Source organism: Leptonychotes weddellii, chromosome 1, assembly GCF_054177405.1.
Source record: "Leptonychotes weddellii isolate Sample4059 chromosome 1, ASM5417740v2, whole genome shotgun sequence".
NCBI lineage: Eukaryota > Metazoa > Chordata > Mammalia > Carnivora > Phocidae > Leptonychotes > Leptonychotes weddellii.
In genome coordinates, this window is record NC_138369.1 from 100,037,004 (window position 1) to 100,064,956 (window position 27,953).

Here is a 27,953-nt window from a genome sequence, read left to right on the forward strand (position 1 = left end):
TTCATATCAGAGAACAAGAGTTCCCAAGCCTTTTCTTGGCAAAGATCCCTTTGCCCTCAATGAACCATCATCCATGACTCTGCACTCACTTAATTATAACTTGGTTTCTCCATTTTATTAATCAAACAAAATTAACCCCCAATTAAGCTTCTGTTAAGTATAAGCTGATCATGGCTACTGTCTCAGCTGATTAAATTCTAGCCAATGGAAACATTTTCCTTAGCTTGGGCGACCTTATCTTAGGTAAGCGTATGGATTCCTCTCAGCTTTTGGAATTTTGAAAATTGTGTAGACTCCATTAACTACTACCCCTGGCTGTGCTGACCATGCCCAGGACTCAAAGACTAAGTCCAAGTTTTGTGCCTCCATCACGTACCTTAAATACAGAGTGATGGTACCTATCCTTGTTGGGCCCTTCTTTGTCCTTACAAGACCCACGAGATGGCCCTTCCCTTGGGCACAAATTCTGTCAAGGGACTGCCCACACAAATCTCCCCTTGGCTTTCGGGGCCTTGCTAACATCCATCTCCTACCAACACCATCAACATGTGCCATCTATTCTGATGGACTCCTTGAAGGTTTACTCCCATATTAACCACACTGGGACAACCAAGGAGCTGATGGAGAGTGTGAGGGGATTCCCAATTAGAGTTAGTTTTCAGCTCACACAAAATCCAGAGAAGTTGGCTTAACATAAAAGATTCTCAGTGGATTAAAGGATGGAACAACCGCAAGATGGCAGGATGGACCTGCCACATATTTACCCCCCCCTCCCCCCACTGAAATCTGGTCCCCTTCCAGCTCCTCTTGCTCTCCCTCCATCCTGCAACTGCCTACCAGACTGCAACAGAGAAGGGCTTTGTCCCCAACCTCATGCTCATAAATACTATTGTTACAAATAGCTCAGCTCTGGCTGCCATCTGCTGAGTTGCTGGGGAACACGATAATGCCCAGCACATTTAGGGTGGAGCTAGGGAAAGATTAACAGGTGTGAAAGGGTAGCCAGCTCCGGGAAGGGATCAAAACACCAGCTCCAAGTGAGCCAGAAAACTCCGGATCCACTCAGGCCAGACTCAGAACTGCAGGTCCCTGAGCCTCTCTCTCCCTTTCACACACTAGGCGTGGCAGATTCTATTACTGCACCCCATCCTATACAACACATTCCTGCCTGCCACCACGTGACTTGCACTATTTCCTGTGAGAATACACTACCCCCACCCACCACTGGCACTTGGCATGGGATTTACTTTGGTCAGTGGATATACTGCATAATATATGCCAATGTGTTTTGTCAGCTCTTCTTTCCTTCCCTCTGTAAGAATGGCATGTTCCAGACAGGGCGTGCCCTACAGTGGGGATCCCGAGATGAGAAGATAGAAGCAGCAGGTCGTGGCCAATGCCGGCAACCAGTGGTGCGCGATGTGCATGAAAAGAAAACATGGCTGATGTCACCCCGAGATTTGAGAGTTATTCTTGCAGCATAATCTGGCAGAAGCTAATGTGCTAGGAGTCACAAACTCCAGGCTATGGGCAAGTAAAGCAAATGAGTGAGGCACAGCGTGTAAGGCCACGCGGACGGTGGGGCTGTGACAGGCGGGAGAGAATCGGCCTAAGGTTAGCCTCCAGCATTAAACTGTGTTATGAGTTAAAATATAACATGCTATTTGGTTAAACATCAAGAGGCCAAGATTTTAATAACACAGCTGACTGATACTTACTCCAAATTTAGACTATTAAGAGACATGTAGTTAAAAACAAAAAGCATAATGACCCAGCTTTTTGTTTTTCATAATCATTGAACTTTTTAGAGATCTTTTAGGCACCAACTTCTAGTTGAAAAGAAACAATCTTCTGAAATTTTGCAATTATTCACATTTCAGTTGTGATTTTTGTTTTAAAGGGAAATTATCTTTTATTTTAAAAGTTCCCCCTTAAGAAGTTCTTTGACTTAGCTTCCCCAACATCAATATAAACTTCTACAAAACCAATCTAATCATACCACAAAAATAACCACCATCTGTCTTAAAGAAAGTGACTCTGATACGAATGGGGATTACCAAGGGCACAGATTGATTCCATAGACTATTTCATTTGATTTTATTGTAACTGATTATCAGGTCTGAGACCAGGAAAATGGAAATAACGGTCTTATAGAGAATCACACATTAAAATAGTTCTAATTGGGGGCACCTGGGTGGCTCAGTCAGTTAAGCATCCAACTCTTGATTTCAGCTCAGGTCATGATCTCAAGGTCGTGGGATCCAGCCCCGAGTCAGGCTCTGAGCTCAGCGGGGAGTCCATGCTTAAGCTTCTCTCTCCCTTCTCCCTCTGCCCCTCCACCCCTCTCAAATAAATATATCTTTAGAAAAATAAAATAGGTCTAATTGAAATTAAGTATTTCTTAAAGAATTATAAATATTTGAGTGTTACTAGAGCTAACTACATATTTTCACGTTTTTATTTTCTGCCAATGGCTTTGATCTTTTGCCAACCTGTCCTCCAGAAAAAAGGAATCACTTGTCCCATATCAGCCACAATGGGAAATTGCACAACCCCAAGAATATGGGGAAGGAGTTTTCCTCTTTGACCTACCGGTAGGTCAGAAGTGATCTCCATCACCACTCCTATGAAGAAATGTGCTTCTACATGACATGGAATTCAGTTATGATCTTCGACCACACATTAAGGCTTTCCTTTTGATGTGAAACTAGTAACAATAGCAGCAGCATGTTTTTTCCGTCTTTATTCTCAAATTGACAGTTAATGAGAACACACATGAAACAGATTCATAATAACATTCATAATATCCTGGCCATTGGGTTCTCTCTTTTCTTTTTTGTCTTCAGAGTCCTTTCCAAAAGGAAACATGCAGCCTGGCATTCTATATATTATTCCCAATTTTCAAGTGGAAAAATGAGACAGATGTAGTGACATAAAAACACTGGGAATTACATTTTTAAAAACAAGACAATAATTCAGATCTTCTTGTTTTAATTCTTCTCTGTATTACCACGGTAAAATATTTATCAAAGTCCAAGAGATTACTGATATGCAATAATGACCAATGACTTTACACTAATGGAGCTATCAAACAATAAACTCATCAGTGAAGTAACCGGAGAAAAGTTCAAATGTAAAGCGTGATTCATTATTATCTTTATAAAGTATTGAAACAACCATAACATTCAAACATCAGAAAGTCCTACGTAATATTAGACAGTAATTCATAACTGTGAAATGCTATAACATCTTGAAGTACCTTCTGAATGACCAAAATGGATGAAATTTTGCTCAGTATAACTTCAGTTTTTTTACACAGAACTATGTATTTTTAAAAACTGGTAACCCATGTAAGATATACACAAAACCTTTACCTGACTATTCTGTTCAATGATTAGAACTCCACATTGCTTTGTTTTTATGGACTGATGAGATTATAATCCAATGAAATCCTTTTAACACGTTCTAATTTCTAGAATGGCATGTTCAAATAATTTTGTCCTATTAGTTTTATTAACAAAAATCTCCCATTTCCTCCCGTTAGAGGGCCTGACTTGATTTTTGTCTAAATAAGTCACAAGTGTAACCCCTCCAGTCCCCAGTCCATGGGCACTTCATGAGTGTAAGTCAACACAGTGACCTTCCCATGAGTTTTCCATTGGAGATTTTAAAGTAATTTTAATATTATCCAAAGAGTATCCTGTCTTTCTCTAGGCTTTTGTCAAATTAATAATGGCATGTGGTATTCCTCAGCATAACCTGCCAAAATGTGATAATTTCCTTGGAAGAAAAGCCATGAGCTGCAATCACACGTCTGAGTTGACAGACATCCAAATGGATCCTATATAAAAAGAAAAGGTTTGTGTCTTCTGGAATATGGATGTCCACTTTTAATAAATTCAAACAGATCCCAACATAAACATCTTCAAACTTGATGGGTTTTACGTGACTCATCATTTCATAGATTCTTGGCACCAAATCTCTGGACATTATATAACCCAACCCACTGCAGTAGGGAGGAAACACCTTGAAGGGATACTCCTGGTATGAAATATGGGCTTTCTGGTAAAATCCTCTATAGGAATAGTTATCGATTAGAGGATAACCTGTGAAAAACTTCTCTGAGTGGTTTACATTTAAAAGGTACTTCACTAAGTTGCCAGTATTGATGAAAACATCAGTGTCTGTCTTCATGATGTACTTGGCATTGGGGCAAAACTCAGTTACCCACCTGAATGCCATAATTGTTTTCAAGGTCAGATTATTATATGTGTCTAAAAAATCCTGTCGTATTATGTCACCGTAAAGGAGGTGTTCATCCTCTAAGGACAATGCTAACATTTTGTCTTCCTTTTCAGCCTGTTGGCCTAGTAAGAAAAATGTAAGAACCTCATAACCCCACCAAGACTTTTTTTCACCCCAAGTAACTCTAATGGCCTGTCTGGCTTTCACATCTGAAGGGTGTGAGGTCACCAGGATGACAAGAAATGGGTTTTGATGAGAGCAGTTTGAATGCTCTCGAAGCGTGAAGCGAAAGTCTTGTCTGTAAATTGGCTCATACTCATAGAAGTACACCCAGTTTACACGTTCTATCACATTGTAGTGGGGCAGGCTGAGGTACCACATCACAAGGAAACTCAGGAGGGACAGCAGCAGGAGGCTCCATTTGAGGGATCTCAGTGACATCCTACTCGGAAGGGTGGTCAAGAGAGCCAGGGCCATCCACAGCAGCTCCAAAGCACGCGAGCCTCAGGTTCTGGAAGATTTATCAAAGACCTGGTTAGTACTCCACCACCCAAGACACATCATTAAATGGTATCTGATTATCTCCTTAAAGTGAGAGTCGGGACAATAAAAGCTCCCAAGCAAACCAAGAATCCTGACCCAAGCCTCCTTAATTTCATTTAACTATAAGCAAATGGATACCAACAACCAAGAGTGCATTTTAGCTTTTTACATCAAGATCAAGGTTAAAAACATATCCTTCATTACTCTGGGAAAAATAATACTTTTTGTTTGATTTAAATAACTGTTGAAATACAATTTTGTCCTGGATGTCCCGAGGGACAGAGAGAGATGAGTAATGGGGGTTAAAAAATAAACCTGCAATGAAAACAAAACAAAACCCAGAACAAAAAGTTGCATTTTTTCTTCATGGGTATGGAAAAGACGTAAAGAAATTAATGCAAGGAGATATTACCAGCGACATGTCCCAATAAACCAAGGGTCTTTCTCAGCTTTGTGATCTGATGTGGATTCTAACAAATCCGGAATAAGGAAAACCCAGTAGCTACAGTTATTCACGTGAGATGGGAGGAAAGCAGAGACTCTTCACCTGAGAGGCAAGTCCTCTAGACACAAACAGGATAACCAATGCTCAGGACTGTGAAGGAGCTTTTACTTGTCCAAAACACATCCCAGCTCCCCTTTTACCTCACTGGCTGAACTCAGTGCTCAGTCTGGATAGCAAGCGCTTAAATTAAAGGCCTGTCCCCTGTATGGAGTGTTCATGTGTTTCCCATTCTAATCTATTCAGAAACCCCGCGCCAGATCAGAATCATGGGAGGGAACCCCCAAGAACACGTGCTTTTACACAGACCCCCAGCTGAGACGAGAACAGAGGTAGGGGACACAGAGCACTCGGCCCGCAGTGACAGTGCGGCCTCAGCTCTGCGCTGGATCCCGAGGACGAGGCTGGTGTACAATTCAGGATCCCGCAGGGCTTTCCTGGTACCATGATCTAAAGACAAACACAAACACAATGTTTCCTAGATCCTCCCATCCACAGACTACACCAAGCACTAAGAAGACCAGAGGAAGGACATGGGAGAAGAAGGCAATCCCAAGGCAATGGGGAAACATGGCAGACTGTTTATATCAAACGCTAAGGGACTTCAGAAGGAGGGACAGATCAACAACATGGGGGGCAGGCTGAGGAGGTCCTGATGGTGCCCTTTCACCCACAATCATCTGGGGGGAGGGCTCTGGGAAGCCAGAATTTGTCATGGGGGGGCGTACATTAATGTCACTATATGGGAAGGCTGGCCTCCCAAGGGTTCTACTTTGGGTCAGTCTTAGGTCTCTGGACACACAGGTCTTCTGCCTCTTAAAACTATGAAGATGACAGGATCTCAAGACCCCTTGTCCTCACTATCTGGCCATATCTTACCTGCTCTGACTAGTCTGGTCACGGTAATCTTTCCTTTCTCTAGTGCTTTCTATACTTTAAGTCACACAATACAATGGAATGTTCTGGCAAACTCTCCAGTTCAGTTTCATGTATGTGTCTTGCCTCTCAATTTATATTCTATGACCTTGGTGGCGAAGTTGTTCTCACAACTGTCAAAGTGCAAGACAGAGAGAGACCTACAGCAGGAGTGCAATGAACACAGACTTGTCTGTTATGCTATTTCTAGTTGTATAAGGATAAAAGGTAGGTCTGTCCATCCCACTCCATCCTCCTCCCTCCCCCTTACTAGCCTTACATAGCCAGCTCCTGGAAAAACCTGAAACAGAAGAGACCTAGAGAAAGGATTAGAGAAGGAACTAAGCTCTTCTTACATTTTCTCCTCATCTGGCTACTAGATACCGCCCACAACTTTAGGACGCTCAATTTATACCTCGGCCGATGAAAGCCTGCACATTTATTACACCACTTGTCAGGTGCAGTTTTACATCTCATTCTAACAAACAAGCACATTCTAATAAATTTCGGACAAAAAGAAAGAAAGTATCCGGGGCGCCTGGGTGGCTCAGTTGGTTAAGCGTCTGCCTTCGGCTCAGGTCATGATCCCGGGGTCCTGGGATCGAGCCCCGCGTCGAGCTCCCTGCTTGGCGGGGAGCCTGCTTCTCCCTCTCCCTCTACTGTTCCCCCTGCTTGTGCTCTCTCACTCTCTGTATCAAATAAATAAATAAAATCTTTAAAAAAAAAACAAAAAGAAAGAAAGTATCCTGTGTGAGGAGCAGCCTTTATAACTGCATAGAGGCAACGAAGGCCCCGTTACTCTTCGATAATGGGAAGAACTCAAAACAGCAAATCTTATTACAGAAGTGATCTTACGTGCGTTCTAGAAGCCATGGTTTCTAGAAGTGAAAATGTGCCTGTAGTCATGAGGTCTACTGCTTGTGGGCCCACAAAGAAAATAAAGCAGCAGCAAGTAGAAGAAGAACTCTCTAGTCCAAAAAAGGGGAAAGGTCTTTTCGAGGACTGGCCGGACAGACTTTAGATTACCTACAACGCAGGCCGCTCTAAGGGCAGAGACCGCATCCCCACCCCAGGTCTGACTTTCAACAAACAGGGCAAGCAGGTATGTTCTTTATCTTTCGGAGCCTCAGCTTCCACATCTCTGCCCAGAAGATGTCAGGACAGCGTAAATGGGGGATAACATGTACAAAACACGTAGCTGGCCAGTAAGTGTTCAGTAAATAGGGTCTGTCATCACCAGCTGTGTTCTTCCCTGGGCAGCTATTCTTCCCTGTTTGTGTTCTCTAAATTGATTTTTATTGTCAAAGGAATTATCCTAAAAAAAAAAAAAAAATCATCTTTATAAATTCTTACTACTTAAAGGAAAATAGGTTTCAAAGCCATAAATATATTTCTATTTCTTACCTGCTTCTTGATTTATTTCTTCTGAGTGAAAGACCTTCAATTTCACTAACTGGACATTCAGTAGTATGCAGCAAAAATAATGCTTGAAATTTCTATAAGACAGAGAAGAAACTTAACAGCATTTACCTAGGGGTCAGGGGATCAGAAGTCAAAGAGGGGAAAGAAACAAGCCCAGCTCCTCCAGTTTCTTTCTGAACTAGAAACAGATACTGAAATAAAAAGTTAAAAAAGTTACCACTAGCCCATAGAATTCAGAGAGTCCATGGCTTCATCATGGAAAAAGAGCACTTGGCGTTCAAGGCTTAAAACATACATCTAAGTTCTCACGTCGTTCTCACGTCACCTGGTGTCTTCGGTCACCCTACCACAGTTTGACTTCCCTGAATAAGTACTCAGCGGTCACTCAAATAAGCGAAACACAAAACTTCTAAGAGACACTGTGCTGGTATCCTTTCCTTCATCCCCTGTTCTACACCTGCGTTCACAGCAGGCAACCCCGGTGTGCGACTGCCGACTACCACTTCCCAACCCACCCTTCCCCTCTGAGCACTTACCCCAGGCACACTGATAGACCGTGAGAAGAGAAACAGTGAGGCAAATCTCGCTTCCTGCCATGATTCACTACGTTCCTGTCTTGGTCTTTACTAGGCAAGCTTGAAAACCAGAGCAGGACATGAAAAACAGGGAGGCACTGACATATATCCCTCCTTATACAAAAAACGTTTCCAATGCATTAAAGACTCAAGTGGGAGAAAAATGAACCTTTCAAAGCACTAAAAGAAAATATGGATGAATATTTTAATAGTTTTGAAGTGGGGAAGACCTTTCAACTACTCAACTGTAAGGAAATAATATAATTTCAAAAATTTCTTGAACAAGATTGAAAAGCAAAAAAATAAAGACAAACAGAAAACTGGAGAAACAAAACAACAATAAAAAGCACAAACAAAGTTGGAAGATAAAAAACAAACTGGGAAAAAAAACACCTGAAATTTTATGACAAAGATTTGTAAACCCAATAAAAAAAAGGCTTCATACAAATTAAGAACAAGATGAATACTACAAGAGAATTAATGGCCAAAAGAGAAATTCTCAAGAGAACTACAAATGATCAATTAAATAAGAAAAGATATTCAAACTCACAAGTAAGCAGAAATATTGACAAAAATCGCAAACCAGCAAATTCAAGGAAAAAACATGACAATATTCAGTATGTGTGAGGGGAAAAGGCATTCTCATGCACTCTGGAGGGAAATTTGAAAACAAGTATCAAAATTTTAAACATACACACCCTTTGACCAAGCAATACCACTGCTAGCAATTTATCCTAAAGAAATAAGCAGGCAACTGTGTGTAATTTAAAATATGAAAAAATTTGATTTAAATGCCTCCCAATAGAGAACTGGTTAAACAAAACTATGATACATCCATACAAGCGCATATACTTATTCACTATATGCAACGAAACTATATTACCGACATTTCCTTGATATATTACTAAATGAAAACTGCAGTTGCAAAACTGCTTATGTGCTATGAGTCCTTTTGAAAAATGAAAAGATAATTATCTACAAACCCATAGAGTCACATATGCTGAGCAAGATTTCTAGAAAGATGTGTCCCAGTATGTCAATGGTTTCTATTCTGTGGGACTTCTGGAAGATTTCTTCTTTCTTTCATTTTTCTTTTTGTATCATTTGGATTTTCCACACTATTCATTTTTGTCTTTGTAAATATATAAAAACAAAGCCAAAAAATTTAATTTTATGCTTGCATATTTCAAAAGTTCCACTGAGTGGTAGCAACCCTAAGCTAGCAGTCAGGATTCTGAGTTTCATCTTATCCTAGTTCTTCTCCCAAAGTGTGACCACGTACAATTCATGGTATTTCTATTAGGTATTATATTCTCTTATTTTAGGGAATATTATCTCAACATAGTAAGGAATGATTTTAAAAATCCACTCAAAATATAGTAATTCTAATATAAATCTAACAGGATTTACATTAGTTAATAATAATAGTACTTTATATATATGTATATATACACACAGATAAATATAAAAATTTATGAAGTGTTCAAAACAAATATTATTAGTTTTCCCCAAATAATGCTATATAGTGGGCCAGTTGGTTTTACTGTACCTATCTTATAGATGAATTTTAGAGATTTCAAGCGAATTGAAGATGAAATAAAGACACTTTCAAACAGACTAGGACTTATAAAGTCTATAAACTCTAGCTCAAAGTACCAAAGGAATATATATTTTAGTATGTAGAAAAATGAACTCAGGAGGAAGGAACGGCATGAAAGAAACAAATGGAAGCAAGGAGATAATTAAAAGATAGTAAAAACTAATACAGATAGTAAAACAAAAAGAGAGAGGGAGAAGAAGAAGAAAAAAAATTATTCTTTTTAAGGAGGTCAGAAAAAGTGAAACTAAAATACCATATAAAAATGACATGGTTGCTATAAAAAAAGATTCTCACAAAATTAAAATATGTTAATATTCTTACCTAATTCAGGAGGAAGAAGGAGAGAGTGATAAACTTTAGGACTGTGCAAAAAATTCATTTAAGAATATACATTAACCTTTAGAAGGACCACTGAATTAGTAGGTATGGACTATATATCTTCCATACTGATTGAGAAATAAAAGAAACAAAGTAAGCTATCCAATCAATAGGGGGTAGGACAAGAGAAAAAAAGCAGAGAAAATGCATGGCAAATAGAAAACACAAAAGATGTCAGAAGTAAATATAAATGGAAGCCCCTGGGTGGCTTAGTCTGTTGGGCATCTGACTCTTGGTTTTGGCTCAGGTCATGATCTCAAGGTCATGAGATCAAGCCCTGCATCAGGCTCTGCCCTGGGTGTGGATCCTGCCTGAGATTCTCTCTCCCTCTCCCTCTGCCTCTACCCCCACCCCCGCTCTAAAAAAATTAAAAGTTTTAAAAAGTAAAAAAAGAAGTAAATATAAATGTACTGTCAGAGTAAATATACACTCACTTACTAAGAGACAAGAGATTCTCAAATTGGCTTAAAATTCTGCCATTATACTGCTTATAAGACACATGCCTAAAACAAAACAACACAAAAGTTTTAAAATTAGTAAATAAGAAAACATATCAGGAAAATGCCAATCAGAAGGCTGCTGCAATTAAATACTAATGTCACATATTTTAAATGAACAGCATTCAAAAAGAACAAGAAGATTTTGCTACTAATAAAAGCAGCCATCAAATAAGATCATTTAACAGTCATGAAGCTATATAAACATAAAAACATAGCCTCAAAAAAATATAAAGCAAACTCTGAAAAGTATGAGTACAAATAGAAAAATCTATAATCCTAATGGAAGGTTTTTAACAAATCCCCCAAAATAATACATCAGCAGGCCAAAAATAAGGATATGCATGTTTCAAATAATATTAACAAATTTGGTTTAATAGAATAGTAATATTCATTTCAAAATCACATGAAACATTTATTAAAAAATTGATCATGTTAGGCTATATAAGACATTTCAAGAATTTTTAAAACTCAATTTAACAGGAGTGCCTGGCTAGCTCAGTTGATAGAGCAGGCAACTCGATCTCAGGGTTGGGAGTTCAAGACCCACACTGGGTGCAAAGACTACTTAAAGAAAAAAAACCAAAAAACAAAAACATACCTCAATTTAACAGAGGCCACATTATTTGACCACAATATAATTATAACAAAAACATAACTTGAAAAACACATAAACAAAAAAAACTTGTTTGGAAACTCAACATCCTTACACACACAATTTCTGTTTAATCCATAAATTTAAAGAGAATACCATAGTGGAAAGTGTACAATATGTGCAACTGAGTAAGATCAATTTACTACATTTCAGTGAGGCACTATTACATCAACTCCTTAACTGAAAACTGTTGGTTTGGGGCAGGGAAGACAAGCTTGTATTTTTTTCTGCTTTAAAGAATGATCTATAGTTCAGGGGAGACAAATAGCTCTAATTAAAGAGGGAAAACTCCTTTTTACAGAAAAATGCCAATTTTAAATGTAGGTACAGTGACAGAATAAGAAAACTATAATTTTGCAACTTCTCATGAAATTATGAATTCAGGCAATGATTATTAATCAGTGTTTTAATCATCAAAGGGAAGATTAATAAGGAGTTGGACATCTGTGTGGTACCAAAGTAACACCACAAAGATAACCTTTTACTCACAAGGACTGAAACAATATAAGCTTTACATTGGAGGAATTAGAGTGCTAATTATCAATGTTAGCATTATAAATGACAGAACAAACACATACTATTTATCTCCTAAGGAGATGATACAATATGAAATGACAATATTATCTCTGATGAATCCTAGCCAAAAATGTTAACTGGAATTTAATCAAAATTTACACAAAATAGAGAGAATAGAAGAACAAGCTAAGGCACACCACAAGCAACATTCAAAGAAATCCAAGAGCTAGGACTGTCAGCTAGCATGGTGTCTTTAGCTAGTTAGTACCATGAAAAAAGGGAGAGCTGTAGATTAAAAAAGATTTAAGGACACACAAATTGCAGTGTATGGTCCTGGACTGGATCCTGGAGAGATCTGAATACAACCTAAGTATTAGGTGATGCCAGGAGGATTATTAATCTATTTAGGTGTGATAATGTTAACAGGCTACAACAGGCTATTAACTGGGTAAATAAATGTGGTATAGCTACACAATAGAATACTAGTCAGCTACAAAAAGAAACAAAGTACTGATACAGGCTGTAACATATCAGTTTTCAAGAATTCAGAACATGGGGGCCCTGGGTGGCTCAGTCTGTTAAGTGTCTGACTCTTGATTTCGGCTCAGGTCATGATCTCGGGGTTGTGGGATTAAGCCCTGTGTTGGGCTCCATGCTTAGCATGGAGTCTGATTGGGATTCTCTCTCTCCCTCTGCCTCTGCCCCTCCCCCTGCTTACGCTCTCTCTTTCAAAATAAATAAATAGAATCTTAAAAAAAAAAAAAAAGAACTCAGAACATGGATGAACCCAAAAAAACATTAAGCTAAGTAAAAGAAGCCTGAAACAAAAAACCATATATATGTGACTCTATAAATGGGAAATATCCAGAAAAGGCAAATCTATAGACAGTAGGTTAGTGGTTGCCTGGGGGTGGCATAAGTAACTGGCTGCAAATGGAGATAAAGAATCATTTTGGGGTAATGGAAATATTTTAAAATTTGATTTGGTGATGGTTGCAGATCTCTGTAAATTTAGTAAAAATCAATGAATTACAATTAAAATGAAATAATTTGGGCACCTGGGTGGCTCAGTCGTTAAGCGTCTGCCTTCGGCTCAGGTCATGATCCCAGGGTCCTGGGATCGAGCTCCACATGGGGCTCCCTGCTCGGCAGGAGGCCTGCTTCTCCCTCTCCCACTCCCCCTGCTTGCGTTTCCTCTCTTGCTGTCTCTCTCTCTCTGTTGAAAAATAAATAAAATCTTTAAAAAAAAAAAAAGAATTAATTTTATGGTATGTAAGTCATACCTTAATAAAGCTCTTAAAAATAAAATTTAAAAAATTTTCCTATTTCTAGGAGTATGTATTTAGGAGTAGAAAGTCAAGATACCTGTATTTACTTTTAAAATATTTCAGTAATAAAAACTAAAGAGAGTTAAGAAAACAAATTCCCACTCTCATTCATTTATGGTGGAACAGGAAACGGTAACAACTCTCTGGAGGGCAATTTGGACATACTTACACAAATTACAAATACTTTACTCTTTTCTCAGTAATTTTGATCCTGGAAATTATTTTAGGCACAGCTGTATATGTCTAAAATGATAAGACGTTTTATTGTTATTAGCTACAACATTATAATAATAAATGATTAGAAATAACCCAAGGGATCAATAAGGGATTACTTACATAAACAATGATACATCCACACAATGGAATACTATACAGATGTTTAAAAAAAAGAACGAAGATGTTTTCTACGTACTGACCATGAAAGATTTTTAGAATATATTAAATGGAGAAGGAAGATCTAGAACAACGTTTATAATGTGCTAACTTTTGTGTTAAAAGGAAGAGAAAAGGGGCACCTGGGTGGCTCAGTCTGTTAAGCATCTGACTCTGGATTTTGGCTCAGGTCATGATTTCAGGGTCGTGAGATCAAGCCCCACATCAGGATTCTTGCTCCACGGGGAGTCTGCCTGAGATTCTCTCCCCCTCCCTCTCCCTCTGGGGCCCCTGCTCTCTCTCTCTCAAATAAATAAATAAGTCTTAAAAAAAAAAAAGGAAGAGAAAAAATATGTATATTTGTGTGTGTATGAGAAAAACAATGGAAAGACACATACAATGGGTAGGGAGGAATGGGGTAGATCAGAAAAGGGGTGAGAGCATCCCTTTTTTTTAAAGATTTTATTTATTTGAGATAAAGCGAGAGAGAGCACGAGCTGGGGGGAGGGGTAGAGGGAGAGGAAGAAGCAGACTCCCCACTGAGCAAGGAGGTCAATGCAGGGCTTCATCACAGGACCCTGGGATCATGACCCGAGCCAAAAATAGACGCTTAACTGACGGAGCCACCCAGGCTCCCCGAGAGCATCCCTTTCTTATATTACTTGATATTTCTTTGTTATATTACTTAAATAACATTACTTGGTTATATTACTTTGTAAGTTATATCGTTCTTACATTAATTTGATTCTCAAAACACTTGAATACATTAAAATTCAAAACAATGAAAATAAAAATGTTTCCCTCCCCATTTTAAAGTGGTACATATAAAAACACACTGGATGTAACTAATGCAGTCCTTACAGAAAACTCATAACCTTTTAAAACAATACACATTTTCAAAAGTAGAATTATCTTATATGCATTTTTTGTATCCACTTGATTTTTTTAAACTGGTATATAATTTACATACAATAAAATTCACCCTTTTTATTTTACTGTTCTGAACATGTAACCACCAGCACAATCAAGATATGACTCAATTCCATCACAACAAAAATTCTACTAATGTCCCTTAATCAATCCTTCCCTGAACCTCCAGGCAACCACTGATCTGTTTTTCATCCCTATAGCTTTGCCAAACCAGAATATGTCACATATATAGAATGATACAGTATGCAGACTTTTAAGCATAATGAATAATATTTTTTTTTAAAAAAAGATTGAAAATAAATGAGCTGACTACTTAGCTCAAGAAGTTAAAAGAATAATTCCAATGTTATTACAGAAACAAGAAAACAGAAGGAATAACAAAGATAACACGGAAAACAATGAAAAACAAAAAAAAAGGAAGATTATTTGAACAACAAACATTAGGAATAGAAGGGAAGTATCTAATCTGTTAGAGAAACTGTAGCAAACTTACGATGAAACTTTAGAAATATTTCTATTATAGTCAGTAAAAAGAGAAGGATGCCCATTATTGCCTCTACCATCCAGTGCTGTTTTAGAGAGTGTTACTGCCACTAAAACAAGAAGAGGAAATAAGATGTAAAAACTGTTAAGGAAGAGAAGAAAACCTGCCATGATTTTCTACAGAGAAAACTCAAAGGGAAAAAGACAACAGAAAAGAACTAACAGGTTTACCAAGATGTTGGATATGAGCTCACATATATATCCAAAACATTTAAAAAACCAAAAATCTAAGGAAAAACACAGCACCAACAAAAACTACAGAGTGTCAAATAAAGCTAACAAAAAATGTGCAGGGCCCTGATGTGGAAAGGTAAAAATCTTTTCTGAAGAATTAAAATTAAAAAAAAAAAAAGTGAATAAACAAGAGACACATATTCAGGGATAAGAAAACTCAAAAGTAAAGATTCCACTTTCCCAAATTAATCAATAAATTCATAGGATTATGAAAGGAATTTAATGATCTAGGAATAAGCAACACAATTTTGAACACAAAGAATGAAGCTGGGAGTGCACTGGGTGTTATCAAATCGTACTGAAGAGCTACAGTGATTAAAACAGAGTAGCAGAAAGATTAAACAGCTGAATAGCGCCAAGACTGGAGGCAGATCCACATACACACTGGGACCTGAAAAATGGCAGAAACTGCATCACAAACCAATGGGGAAAAGATCCAATAAATGGTTTTGGAATAAATGTGGCTAAAGTAAAACCATATTCATATTTATTTTCAAAATAAAATTCAGGTAGATATGAGAATTTTAAAAAGCAAAACTAAAACTATTATAGAAAAATATAGCAGAATATATCTGTGAACCTATGTGTTGGGAAAGCCTTTGTAAACAAGTTACAAAAAGCATATCCCATAAAAAAGAGGAGAAATACACTAGGTAACATTAAAATATAAAGCTTATAGGACAAGGCAAATTAAAAGGTGAGCCACAGACTCAGAGAAGATATTTACAACAAGTGAAACAAAGGACTGGTATCCAGAATCTTCACTATGTTATATAGTATATATTTGTAAAAATCTGTTATTCTTTGTTTATATAAAGTTTATGTAAAGCTTACAAATCAAAAAGAAAATGGGTGACACGTGAATAAAAAGTTCACAGAAGAGGAAATCAGAAAGGCCAATAAATATGAAAAGAGGGTCAAACTCACTAGTGATCAGGGAAATGCAAATTAAAGTCAGATACCAAATTTTTAACCCATCAGGAAATATTAAAAAGTTTATTATTAATCAGGTATTGGAGTAAATGCTATTTGTCACACCTTGTGGGTTGAAGTGCACCATCACCGCCCCTGTGGTAGGTAAGCAATATGGCTACATCTAGTATACTGAAAACTGGACTTTCCTTTCCTGGGACTACATCCTAGAAAAACTCTCATATGTGTACACACATGGAGATATGTGCAAGCACGCTCACTATGGGGCTATGAAAACAGATAATCTGAGGCAACTTAAATGTCTATCCAAAATGTCTATCCATAAGATAATAAATCAATAAAACCTGGTACTGGCTTCCAAAGGAATCCTACAAGACAGTTAAAAGAAATGAACTAGATTTATACACAGAGCATCAATTTGGATAGTATTAAAAAATAAAATGTTGAGTAAAATATACAAGTTGAAAAATCAAATACACATGTAATACCATTTATATAAGTAGTTTTAAACAGCACCCAAGAAACAGTGAGGTTTCAGAAGCAGCTATGCAAACAAAACTCTTTTTTCTCTCCAAAGATTTTATTTATTTGAGAGAGACAGAGAGAGAGAGAGAGAGCGAGTGCGTGCTCGAGGGAGCAGAGGGAGGGGGAGGCAGAGGGGGGAGGGAGAAGCAGACTATCTGCTGAGCGGGGAGCCTGATGCAGGTCTCCCAAGATCATGACCTGAGTCAGTCAGCCCTCAACCAACTGAGCCACCCAGGAGCCCCCCCACAAAATTATCTTTTAAAGAAACTGCAGGAATTCCTCTCACACTCAGCAGTGTGGGTGTCACTGTGGAAGAATGAAAGGGGCATGCGGTGAAAAGGGGAAAGAGAAGACTAGCCACAAATATGATAAAGTATTAGCATCTGTTAATTCAGGGTGATGGAAATATAGGCATTCTGTTCTATTTTTAGTTTTCTTTGTATTTAAAATTTATCAAAACAGGGGAAAAAAGCATAATAAAAACGCTTGGATATCAGAGTTAAATGGCCCACCTAAATCTTGGCTGTAATATTTAATGGTTGTGTGACTTTGGGGAAGTGACTTAATTTCTCAAAAGCATCTTTTTTCAGCTATAAACCAAGTACCACAATACCAATTCAGTTACCATGGGGTTTCTGTAGGAACATGGACTATTCAGTCAGTACACTCGGTAGTGTCTGAAGTTAAAGTGTCACTCAGGTGTGTGGATAAATGTGGACCCACTATGACGTCACAGGAATCAAACTGGCCTGGCCTGAGACTTGGGACTGGCTCATACCCTGACAGTGGGGGCACAGAGCAGCAGTTCTCCTAGCACAAGCCTCCTTAGGAAGGCCGTGAACCCCGACACTGTTCTAAATCGCATGTCCCAGGAGAGGGGCAGATGGAATCTAAAACGTCGACGAATAGAAAAATATAAAAAGGCCCAACGGGAAAATACACCACTATTTTATTACTGACTAATAATGTCATTTATCACTGTGAAGAAGTTATATTTATAATTTTAAAATGATTTCTATTTTATAAAAGATGAACTTGTGATTATTTTAACTAAATGTACAGGCACCGACTAGATTCTAAATAATTTACTTTAAACAAATAATCTTCTCTATCCCACAAATCTAGCATGATGCTGGTGCACAGCAGGCCACCAGTAATTACTTGTCGATTTGGTGGTTGATCCACAACAACTGAAGAAACATCTCAAATAATAGAAAAGCCCAGAAAACCTCCAGAGACAAAACAGGTTGGCTGCTTCCAAAGCTTTAACCATCAAATGAAACCTCCATCCTCAGAGAAGAAATGTGCATTTCAGTTATTAACACCAGAACTTTCTGGGAGCCAAAGAGGGCTGCATCTATCTTATCCATAAGTGTTACAGAGCCCTCAAAAGGGTTCCAGGGACAAAAAAAAAAAAAAAAAGGAAATCATTCAAATAAACTTAAATTAGTATTTCTTAATGGAGGGCTCCTCAGTTTTTAATATGCTAATGTACATTCTCTGAGAAGGGGATATATTCTGCAATGTTTCTCAAATTTATCTGAAGAACCTTTTTTAATTTTCAGTGCCTCTGGCAAGGACTGAACTCTACACTTTGGAAAATCCTGTCCTCGATCATCTTTGTAGTCACTGAATTAATAAACTAATTTTGGTGAATTAATAAATAAAAATTTAAGCAGTAGTTTGGAGTTAAAAAAAATTGTACAAACTGGTTCAATTTTTTTTGGCAAAGTTTTCAGTGTTATTCCACTAAAGCTGAAGAAACACGTACCCTGTGATGTAGCAACTCCCAGTCCTAGGTAGAATACTCAACAATATGTAAATAGGAACACCAAAAAATGTTCAAGAAAGTTCATAACAGCACACTATCCATGATAACCCCAACCTGGAAACAACCATGGTACAAGGGAGAAACAAATTTATATAACAGCGCCTTATACAAAATGGAAATGAACAAACTACAACCTCATGTGACATTCTAGAGAGTCTCTCAAACACAATGTGGAGCTAAAGAAGCCAGACACAAGAAGACTAGACACTATGTTTCCATTTACACAAAGCTGAAAAGCAGGAAAAAGTAATCTATGGTGTCAAAGATGACCAAGGACACTGGTAACCCCTGAAGACAAGTAGGGAATATAAGAGGTAGGGGCCAGAGGGGACTTTCCCAGGTGCTGGCCACGTTCTATTTCTTGACCTGGATGGTGCCTACAGGTGTGTTCACTGTGATAATTCATTTCCTAATCTGCACTTTTTTTTTTTTGCATGTTATGCTTAAAAAAAAAAGTTAAAACAGCTTGGCAATCCAATCAGTCGTTCTGTTTGGTTACTGTGCACAATCAGTGTTGGCAGGTGTCTACATGACATGCTGGCCCTAGATGCCCAGCTGTGGTGAGAGCACTGGGAACTGCTACCAGGCACTAACTCATGTAATCTTCAAGACATCCCACGAATAAAGGCACTTTTGAAATCTTTATTGTTTGCATTGAATAGGTGAGGAAACTAAGGCTCAGGGAGAGTCAATAACTTGCCCAAAGTCACAGGCCTGTAAGTGGTAGAGACAAAATCAAACAGGACTCCAAATCTCATGTTCTTGGCACTATCCTTCCTATCCCAGGGAATCTGCTACATGCCTACTGACCAGAGTTGCTCGAGTGGTTTTAATTTCTCATGACCATCGAACCTTGAAACAGTAAAGCAGCATCACAACCTTACCATCTTTACACAGAAAGACTCAAAATTCTCCCTCTCAAAACCTAAAACATGAATTATTAACAACAGGAAAAAACAATAATAAATGGGGTGCCTGGGTGGCTCAGTCAGTTAAGCATCTGCCTTCAGCTCAGGTAGTGATCCCAAGATCCTGGGATCAAGCCCTGCATTGGGCTCCCTGCTCAGCAGGGAGCCTGCTTCTTCTCCCTCTCCTTCTCCCTCTGCCCCTCCCCCGCCCGGTAATTTCTCTATCTCCAATAAATAAAATCTTTTTAAAAAATGATAACTAATAATTTATGCAGATACAGACCTTCTTATTTTGCATCAAAAATATGCTGGGAACTATGGGGCGCCTAGGTGGCTCAGTCAGTTAAGCATCTGACTCTTGATTTCAGCTCAGGTCATGATCTCAGGGTCCTGAGATGGAGCCCAGAGTTGGAGTCTGTGCTCAGCAGAGAATCTGCTTGAGAATCTCTCCCTCTACCCGTCCCCTCACTTGCGCACTCCCCCCAGCTCTAAAATAAATAAATATATCTTTAAAAACATGCTGGACACTAGGAAATTGGGGGACTGGGAAGGTGGTTGGAGGGATCAGTCCAAATGCAAGGACTCCAGAGAAACAGAAGAATTATTACAATGGTACAATTATTTAAGCCAAAATAACCTGAAATTCTTTCCTGGGGTACAAAAATGTTGCTTATTTTCTGCGAAGGGAAATAAAATTCAATTATTTAAAAAAATATATAAAACTCCTTTAAGTACAAGTCTAATATATGTTCATTAGAGAATTGTGAATGCAAAAACAAAGCACAAAGACAATGAAAGCTTAAGGGTAACAATCTTAACATTTTTTGAAGAAAATCTATCTATCCCATCTGTCTCTCAGGAATACATAAGCCCCCCATCTCATCACTGCCATGTCTCCTCCCATCCCTATTTTGGCCATAATGGCTTTGTTTTTGAGCCCTGACTGTGTCAAACTTTCCCTCCCTCGGGGAGTCTGCACTTGCTGTCTAACTCAAAAGCTGGTTCCTAAAAAGTCTGGCTCCTTCTCCTGCTTCAGATCCCAGCAAAATGTCACTTAGGCAAGTCCTCCCCTGACCCCTTCCCGGGCCCACACTTTCTATCACACCCCTCATTATTCTCCTCTCGGCAGTTAACCCACCCGGATTTTCTACTGTCTATTGTCTGTTCCCTTCCCAAGAATCTGAGGTTTGTGAGGGAAAAGGCCTTGCACACAGTAGGTGCTAGGTGGATATCTGAATGCTGCACAAATGCTCTGGTAATGTGCTTTTACCCATTCAATATATTAAGAAAAGATCCCCACGAATAAACTGAATCCAAAAGCAAACTCCTGAATCTGTTAGATTATGCTTACTTTTCCTCAGCTCTCTCATGATACAAAGCCTTCTTCTAATAGGCTATCCTAATTCTGATCATGTTCATTTTAAAAGGTCCAGACATGAAAAAGCAAAAAACAAAACGAAACAAAACAAAAAACCCCACCAAAACCACATTTCAATAAAATTCTAAGCCTGGGCATACTAGATTTAGGATCACCGAAGGAGAAAATGTGTGCTATCATTAAAGATAATTATAAAAGTACCATCAGTTGTGCAAATTATGACTCTTCTTCCACATAAAAGAACAGTAGTGCAAAGGGTAGAAATCCTAATAGCCCCAACAAGGCCCTGTGCACACTGAGTTTAGTACAAATCATAATTACACACATCAGTCATGTCCTATTCTTTATAGAGGGAGACATACACATATCAATACACCTCATGAAGAAAATTCCCCTACTAGCTCCCTCTGCAACTGAACATATTAATTCATAAACAAAGCAATATAAAACTCTACCATTCTGACCTCCTCTGTTTATATTAGAAACAAACAAAACCAGTGATGCCTGGCCACTACCTCTCTCTTCCCTTTTCTTTCTGGACCCAGTGGTTCCTAAACTTGGCTGTCTATTATAAGCTCTCGGAGAACTTGAAAACCTCTGGAAGCCCGGCTGTACCCGGGACTAACTGAATGAGAGTTGCAGAGGGCAGTGAGGCTCCTGCGGCAGTGTCTTTAAAGTTTTCTAGGTGATTCCAGTGTGCCGCTTTAGACCTCACTATTCCAAGTACAGGGCCTGGGCACCACCTGGGAGCTTGCTAGAAATGCAGAGCCTTAGGCCCAACCCCATCTGATCACAGTGAATCAGAAACTCCGTTTCATGAAATAACACATGTTGAACATTTAGGATGGGGCTGGCATGCAGTAAGAACTAAGTAGATGGCACTGCTATTTTTATTTATTAAAGTTCACTACATGGTCCTCTAACGTATTCTTATTTGCTTACATTTGTTCCATTTACAGACCTTGCAGCAGCTCCCAATGTCTCTTATAGGATACCATATGGTCTACAGCACATATGGACATGCAAATAAATCCTAGTTTATCCACATTCTCCCCCCAAATCAGTAAGTTTTCTTTCTTTTTTTTTTTTTTAGTAGGCTCCACACCCAACGTAGGGCTTGAACTCACGACCCTGAGATCAAGAGTCACATGCTCGGGCGCCTGGGTGGCTCAGTTGGTTAAGTGACTGCCTTGGGCTCGGGTCACGATCCTGGAGTCCCGGGATTGAGTCCTGCATCGGGCTCCCTGCTCGGCAGGGAGTCTGCTTCTCCCTCTGACCCTCCTCCCTCTCATGCTCTCTGTCTCTCATTCTCTCTCTCTGTCAAATAAATAAATAAAAAATCTTTAAAAAAAAAAAAAAAAGAGTCACATGCTCTACTGACTGAGCCAGCCGGGCGCCCCGATAAGCTTCCTTTCAGAATCCAAAGATGATGTTTCCTCTAGCATCTTAAAGTTGCTAACGTTTTGCCACCCTGAACATAGAAGCCCACAGGAACTATGAGTAGAGGTTCACATGCCAAATGCAACATTTCTCAGTTCCTCTTCCACACAAGCTCCCCTCTCTTGTGACCTTCCTCCCGCCCCCTGATCTTCCTGTAACTGGGAGTGACTGGAACTCTCAAAAGTCCTACAATGGGTATTTCTGGCATCTGGTGGAGAACTACAAAATACATTAACCTTTTCAAACTGAGGTGTGAAATATTCGAGTGGCACCAAATTATTTTAAGGACTGTGCCTCTTTGATAAAGCTTACACTCCTCCCTCTTACTCTGAAGCACAGCTGGACATACAATAGAGAATCAAATTTTATTTACTGCATGGATGAACTGGAACCGCTATACTTGCCGAATTTAATAACACTTAAAAATGAGATACGCTTTACTCTGTCGGGGCAAACAAAGTTAATGTTAAAAAAAAAACCCTTGCTTTCTACTTTATCCAATTTCTTCATATTCCCCTCTCTGCATACTTTTAGCAAAAGCCTCTGCTTGGTCCTGGCACTGTAGGAAGTACTCTCCATACTTCCACCATTTGTTGGTTAAAATAATCTATGAGGTATGCACTACTACCATAGCATTTATTTTCCAGTTGAGGAGACTGAGACGGGGAGACCTGATCATGAGTCAGGGTCTCACGGCCTGCAAGCAGGGCTGGGAATCCCGGATTCCTCATCCTGAGTGGGCTCCACAGCCACGCCCCACTAGGCACCTTCCCTAATTTGTGTTAATCTCGCTGGCATCTTCATGCTTTCTTCCACATAGTGCAGCACCTCTGATCTTCCTCAGGGTGAAGAGCTGTCAAAGCTAACCCAGAAACTTAAAAAAAGGAGGAATCCTATGTGCAAATACCGTTCAATTTCCAAGCATATCATGCTCTTTCTAATTCTCATCCAGACAAGATCCAACTAGTGTTCCCTTCACATACACTTTTCAGAAAAAGAGGAACTGCTGAGAAGAATAACATTAATGAGTTTATATTCCAGATAACCCTGAATAAATTACTGAGCTTCAGTAAAAATTAACAAACACTCCAACACAAAGGCAATGACCATCAGGAGCCAGCAGAGATTCAGAGCACTTGTCTGACTAACTCATCTCCATATTCAAAAGGTTCCTTCACCTGAAGATCAAGGGAAGCCTTAGATAATTCACAAGAATTAAGTTTCTCTGAAGAGGGCAGGGCACTGAATGGTCTTTCTGAAAAAAGTGGACAAGTGAGCCCAAAGACGGTGCCTCACTGGTTTCAAAACTGGCTGATCCCTCATGTCCCATGTGTTCTTCATAGCCAGTCATGTGTTCAACATACACTTTTGGGCTCGTGCTGGACTGTGAGAATACGGTACTGACCAAAACACCCAAACAGAGCAAAAGTGGACGTACCTCTGCACTCAGGGGTGAGCAGTCTGAAAGAGCCACATGATAGAACAGCCTGGGGGAAGAGGCAACAAGATGACTGGGTCTGGAGAGAAGCTAGGAAAACTGGAGCAGAGCAAAGATCACACAAGTCAGGCAGAACAGCAGGAAGGCTGGCTTGAAAGCTGGGCTTCCTGTCTCTGTTTTGTTATAAACAGTTTTACCCATTGGAGGAAAAGAACAGGGGAAGCTGCTCTAGTTAATATCTCTTCTCATTGTTGCCCTAGGTTAGGAATATTACATATCTTTGTCATTCTTATCTGTCAGGCTAAGTCACCAATTACCTTTTCCTTAGTTATCATTTTTTCATTCGACATGCCAGACCTGTGTTAGAGGCTGGGACCGCCATGGGGAAAAAGAACCCTGCCTTGCCCTCAAGTTGTTGACACCATGTAGAGCATGGAGGAAGGTTGAGGACTCCAAGGCTCAGACTGAACATTATGGGTAAAGCCCACCTGGAGAAGATGGGAGGGAGACCTCCCTGCTCAAGTGTCTCTAAATGTGTGGTCAGGGTCCATGGCAGCGAGCTGACTTTGCACTCTCAGAATGTGCAGATGCTTGATAAAAATGCACATTACAGAACCTATTATCAGTTTAGAGAAAAGAACTATTTAACACTGAGAAGAGTTGATAAGAATTTTTTCTCTTAGAAAGGGGGTATCTCCATCCTTGAAAACAAAGTCTGTTACAAAATAGGAGCCAAATATAGTGCTTCTTTATGCTAACTTAAAAATGCCTGTACAAAACGCACAGCTTGGGAGTTTAGCAGAATTCTATGTTCTAGTCCAGGAGTGGCAAAAAAAATTTTTTTTAATAAAAGTGCAGATAGCAAACATTTTCTTTGTGGGCCATACAGTCTCTATCCCAGCCACCTGATTCTGTCTTTGTAGTAAAAATGGAGCTATAGACTATATTAAGCAAATAGATGTGGCTATGCTCCAAAAAACTTTACCAAACAGGCTGCTGGTCTGGAGGTGTGGTTCTAGCCCCATGAAATGGCATACCTTAGAAGAGCAAGAAAATCTCAATTTCCTGGGGTGCCTGGCTGGCTCAGTCAGTAGAGCATGTGACTCTTGATCTCAGGGTCATGAGTTCAAGCCCTACACTGGGCAAGGAGCCTACTAAAAAAAAAAGAAAAAAAAAAAAGAAAATCTCAATCTCCTAAAATCTTTCTTCTCTGTGTTTCCTTATTACTGAAGGGGGGATCCTAGTGGTGGTAACATGTTCCCATATAACATGGTTCCCGGAGGGTAGACAGGGCTGAATAGCATTAAGCTAGGCTATGGATGCTCTACGGGGACAACAAAAGGCCTGGAGTCCTGACTAATTCAGGGTCAGAAACACATAGAATGAAAAATTAATAATCTACTCTAGCTTTCTGGCTTTACTCCCTCACTTCTCAGAGCTTCAGGGGTTACAAGTTATCTCCCTAGCCATCGGGCAATGTCTCAGGGCCTCACCGTTGGGATGTTCTGTGGCTTCATCTTCATCTTCCCCTCGTTTAGACAAACCTCCTACAAATCACTATGCTTCCTGCACATACCCTCACCGTCCCCTCTCATCTAATTCACAACGTACCAAAAACTCCGGTGCCAAAAGCAAATCAGTATTAATAACAGGCAACTTTTTACTGAAATAAAACCATTGTTCGCAGTCCCAAAAGAGATATTTGCAGAAGAAATGCTGTCAAATGAACTGCAACTTTTGAATGCATCTGCTGTACAAGGCCATTTAAGAGCATCCTATTTGACTCCCCACATTTGACCTCATCCATGAAGTTGTACAGTGTGGTCACTACACAGTGAGCAGGGATGAGCAATGACAACTTTTAGAACTGCAAAAGAAAAGTGTATTTGGCCTCGACATTATATGGTTGTGAATGGGATAAAGGCACTTTCTCAAATGGGATTCTACCTGTATCACCCAATGGGGGAAAGAACAGAGCTGCAGACTGGGCACAGAGAGAAGGCAAATCATTTCAAGGGATATGAACAGAGGAAAAAGTATCCACTGGAGTATTTTCTTAGGAATAAAGAGAGTGAGGGGCGCCTGGATGGCTCACTTGTTAAAGCGTCTGCCTTCAGCTCAGGTCATGATCCCAGGGCCCTGGGATCGAGCCCTGCATCAGGCTCCCTGCTCAGCTGGAAGCCTGCTTCTTCCTCTCCCTCTGCCCCTGCTTGTGTTCCCTCTCTCGCTGTGTCTGTCTCTATCAAATAAATTAAAAAAAAAAAAAAAAGGAATAAAGAGAGTGGAGTCTGAGGTTGAATATGGCCACCAAATTAAGTTTACATAGTTAATTTTTCCTGAGTTATCACGGTATTTTAATAATAATCCAATTTTTAGAAATACATGTATCATCCAAAATGGTTTAGTAAAGCTTAACTCTTACAACCCTCAAATCCTTCAGGGAAAAAAGATATACCAGAATATACAACAGAATTTGTAGCTGTGTAAATGATCCTTAGAATCTTATAAAGGAGACTATTACAGTCAATTTTAACCAGTCAGGATAATTTCTAAATTAAAATAAGATGAACTTACCCATAGAATTTCAGATGATACTAAAGCACTAGCAGAAGTTTTTCTGCTGTTTTCCATATTCCATGCTTAATTAAAAGATTTGCTGTGAACTACTGAGCAAAAGAACAGAAAAAGAATACATCTAAGTCATAACTCAACACCATCAAGCAATATGACATCTAAAATCAATGCTCTATACCCAGCAAGCTGCTAAGGAGCAAATTATTATACATCAACATTCTCCTCATTTTTGGAAAAGCTTTGGTCCTCTCTTCTTCCTCCTTGCTTTTAAATCACCTCATGCATCCGCTCTGGAATTATAATTTGGCCACTGTTTTGGTAACAGGCTTTATTTTCATTTCTGGAATTACCCAATGACCATTCATTTGAATGAACCTTCTAGTCTAGAAGAAAAAAATGTTTGACTCTTATCTCTTAATAAATAGCTCCCTTCTCTAGACTGATAAAAGTTCAGATGCGCTTTTATCAGGTATCAACACATTCTGAGAGCACAAACTCAGCTCCCTACATCCCTCTAAGACACCTGGGGAAAGCTAAAACACAAACTTATTCTCAGTTGAAGACTGCAAACTCAAATCTTCCTTACGTCTGAAAACAGAAAAAAAGATATGGTTTGGTAATCTGTTCCTTGCTACTAGCTTTTCCTGACAAAGCAGCACGTCCTAAACATTGGTACTATGTGCAAAATACAGAGGGGAAAAAAACCCCCATCTCTGCCTTGCAAATCTCCCTCCTAGTCCAACAGTGAGGAGTGGAAGAGAAGGAAATACGGAATGCAACGCATCATTCCTTACTGCTTGGAAAAGTGAGGCTCCATTGCACCTTTCAGATTTCTTTTCAAATGCCTGTATGCCGTTAAGATCGCCTCTTACAGCCCTAGCTCCTTGGGGTTTCCTTTTCTCTCTGCCCAATTCGCCCCTTCTCCTCCTTGGGTCCATATTCCTTACAATCCCTCCCGATGAAGAAGAACCCTCCCACAATCCAACTCCCAGGCCCTTCCCCAACGGCTTGGGAGTGCGTTCGCCCCGGGCCTGCTGGGAAATCCACCAAAACCGAGACACCGTCCCCTCCTCTCCCCCCGGCAGTCGCGGCCAACGCGCCCCGGGCTGCTACCCGAGTTTGTCGCCAGGGCGGCCCAGGGCGACGGCGATCCGGGGGCTGCGCCCTAAGGCAGAGCCGGCAGGACAGCGTGCTCCTTGCAGGCGCGGCCTGGGCCCGCCACGCGTCCCTGCGCCCCTCAACGTCGCCCAGGGCCCCACCGGGTCCCGTTCCTCCCCGCTCACCGGGATCCGGCAGCTAATCGTCGCCGAGGCCGGAGCCCCTGGGCGCGGCTGCTCCGGCGCCACCCCGGCCGCGCTCTGGGAGAGGGCCGGAGTGAGCGGCACCGCCCTTCCCGCCTCCCGGCCTCGCCGCCCCGGCAGTGCCGTCCAGGGAGAAGCCACTCCCAAGGCCAAGCCCGCCACCCAGCCCTGGGGTCTCCAAGGCTTTCGGATCGCCCCCAGCGACCCCGCCTGGCACTCACCTCCCGCGCGCGGCACGAAGCCTGCTCCGACAGCGGCTGGCGGGCTGCCGATGCTGCCGCCCCGCGCGCACACGCAGCCTCCCGCAGCCGCACGCACGGCCGGGCGCGCGCAGACCACGCGCTGAGGCCCGGGAGCCCCTTGCTCGCTC

General features: G+C 40.2%; 1 protein-coding gene across 17 annotated transcripts; it reads right to left on the minus strand.

Moving 5' to 3' along the window:
- Positions 1-2,728: 2,728 nt before the first annotated feature.
- Positions 2,729-27,945, minus strand: B3GALNT1 (beta-1,3-N-acetylgalactosaminyltransferase 1 (Globoside blood group)). 17 transcript variants are annotated; one of them, XM_081828971.1, is made up of 6 exons: positions 27,805-27,945; positions 26,283-26,374; positions 24,746-24,862; positions 10,615-10,683; positions 7,610-7,701; positions 2,729-4,756 (listed from the first exon to the last, which is right to left on the minus strand). In XM_081828971.1, exon 6 carries the CDS (start codon positions 4,720-4,722, stop codon positions 3,727-3,729), a length of 996 nt encoding a protein of 331 aa, XP_081685097.1. In that variant the 5' UTR covers positions 4,723-4,756; positions 7,610-7,701; positions 10,615-10,683; positions 24,746-24,862; positions 26,283-26,374; positions 27,805-27,945; the 3' UTR covers positions 2,729-3,726. The 17 variants fall into 17 exon arrangements, 14 of the variants coding, with proteins under 14 accessions (XP_081685097.1, XP_081685106.1, XP_081685103.1 ...); XM_081828980.1 differs by having other exon boundaries at positions 26,283-26,371; positions 27,805-27,944; XM_081828977.1 differs by lacking the exon at positions 27,805-27,945 and adding an exon at positions 27,566-27,695 and having other exon boundaries at positions 26,283-26,371.
- Positions 27,946-27,953: the final 8 nt, after the last annotated feature.

Coding starts and splice junctions, on each gene's coding strand:
- B3GALNT1 (XM_081828995.1), bottom strand. CDS start 4,722: ATGGCCCTGGCTCTCTTGACCACCCTTCCGAGTAGGATGTCACTGAGA.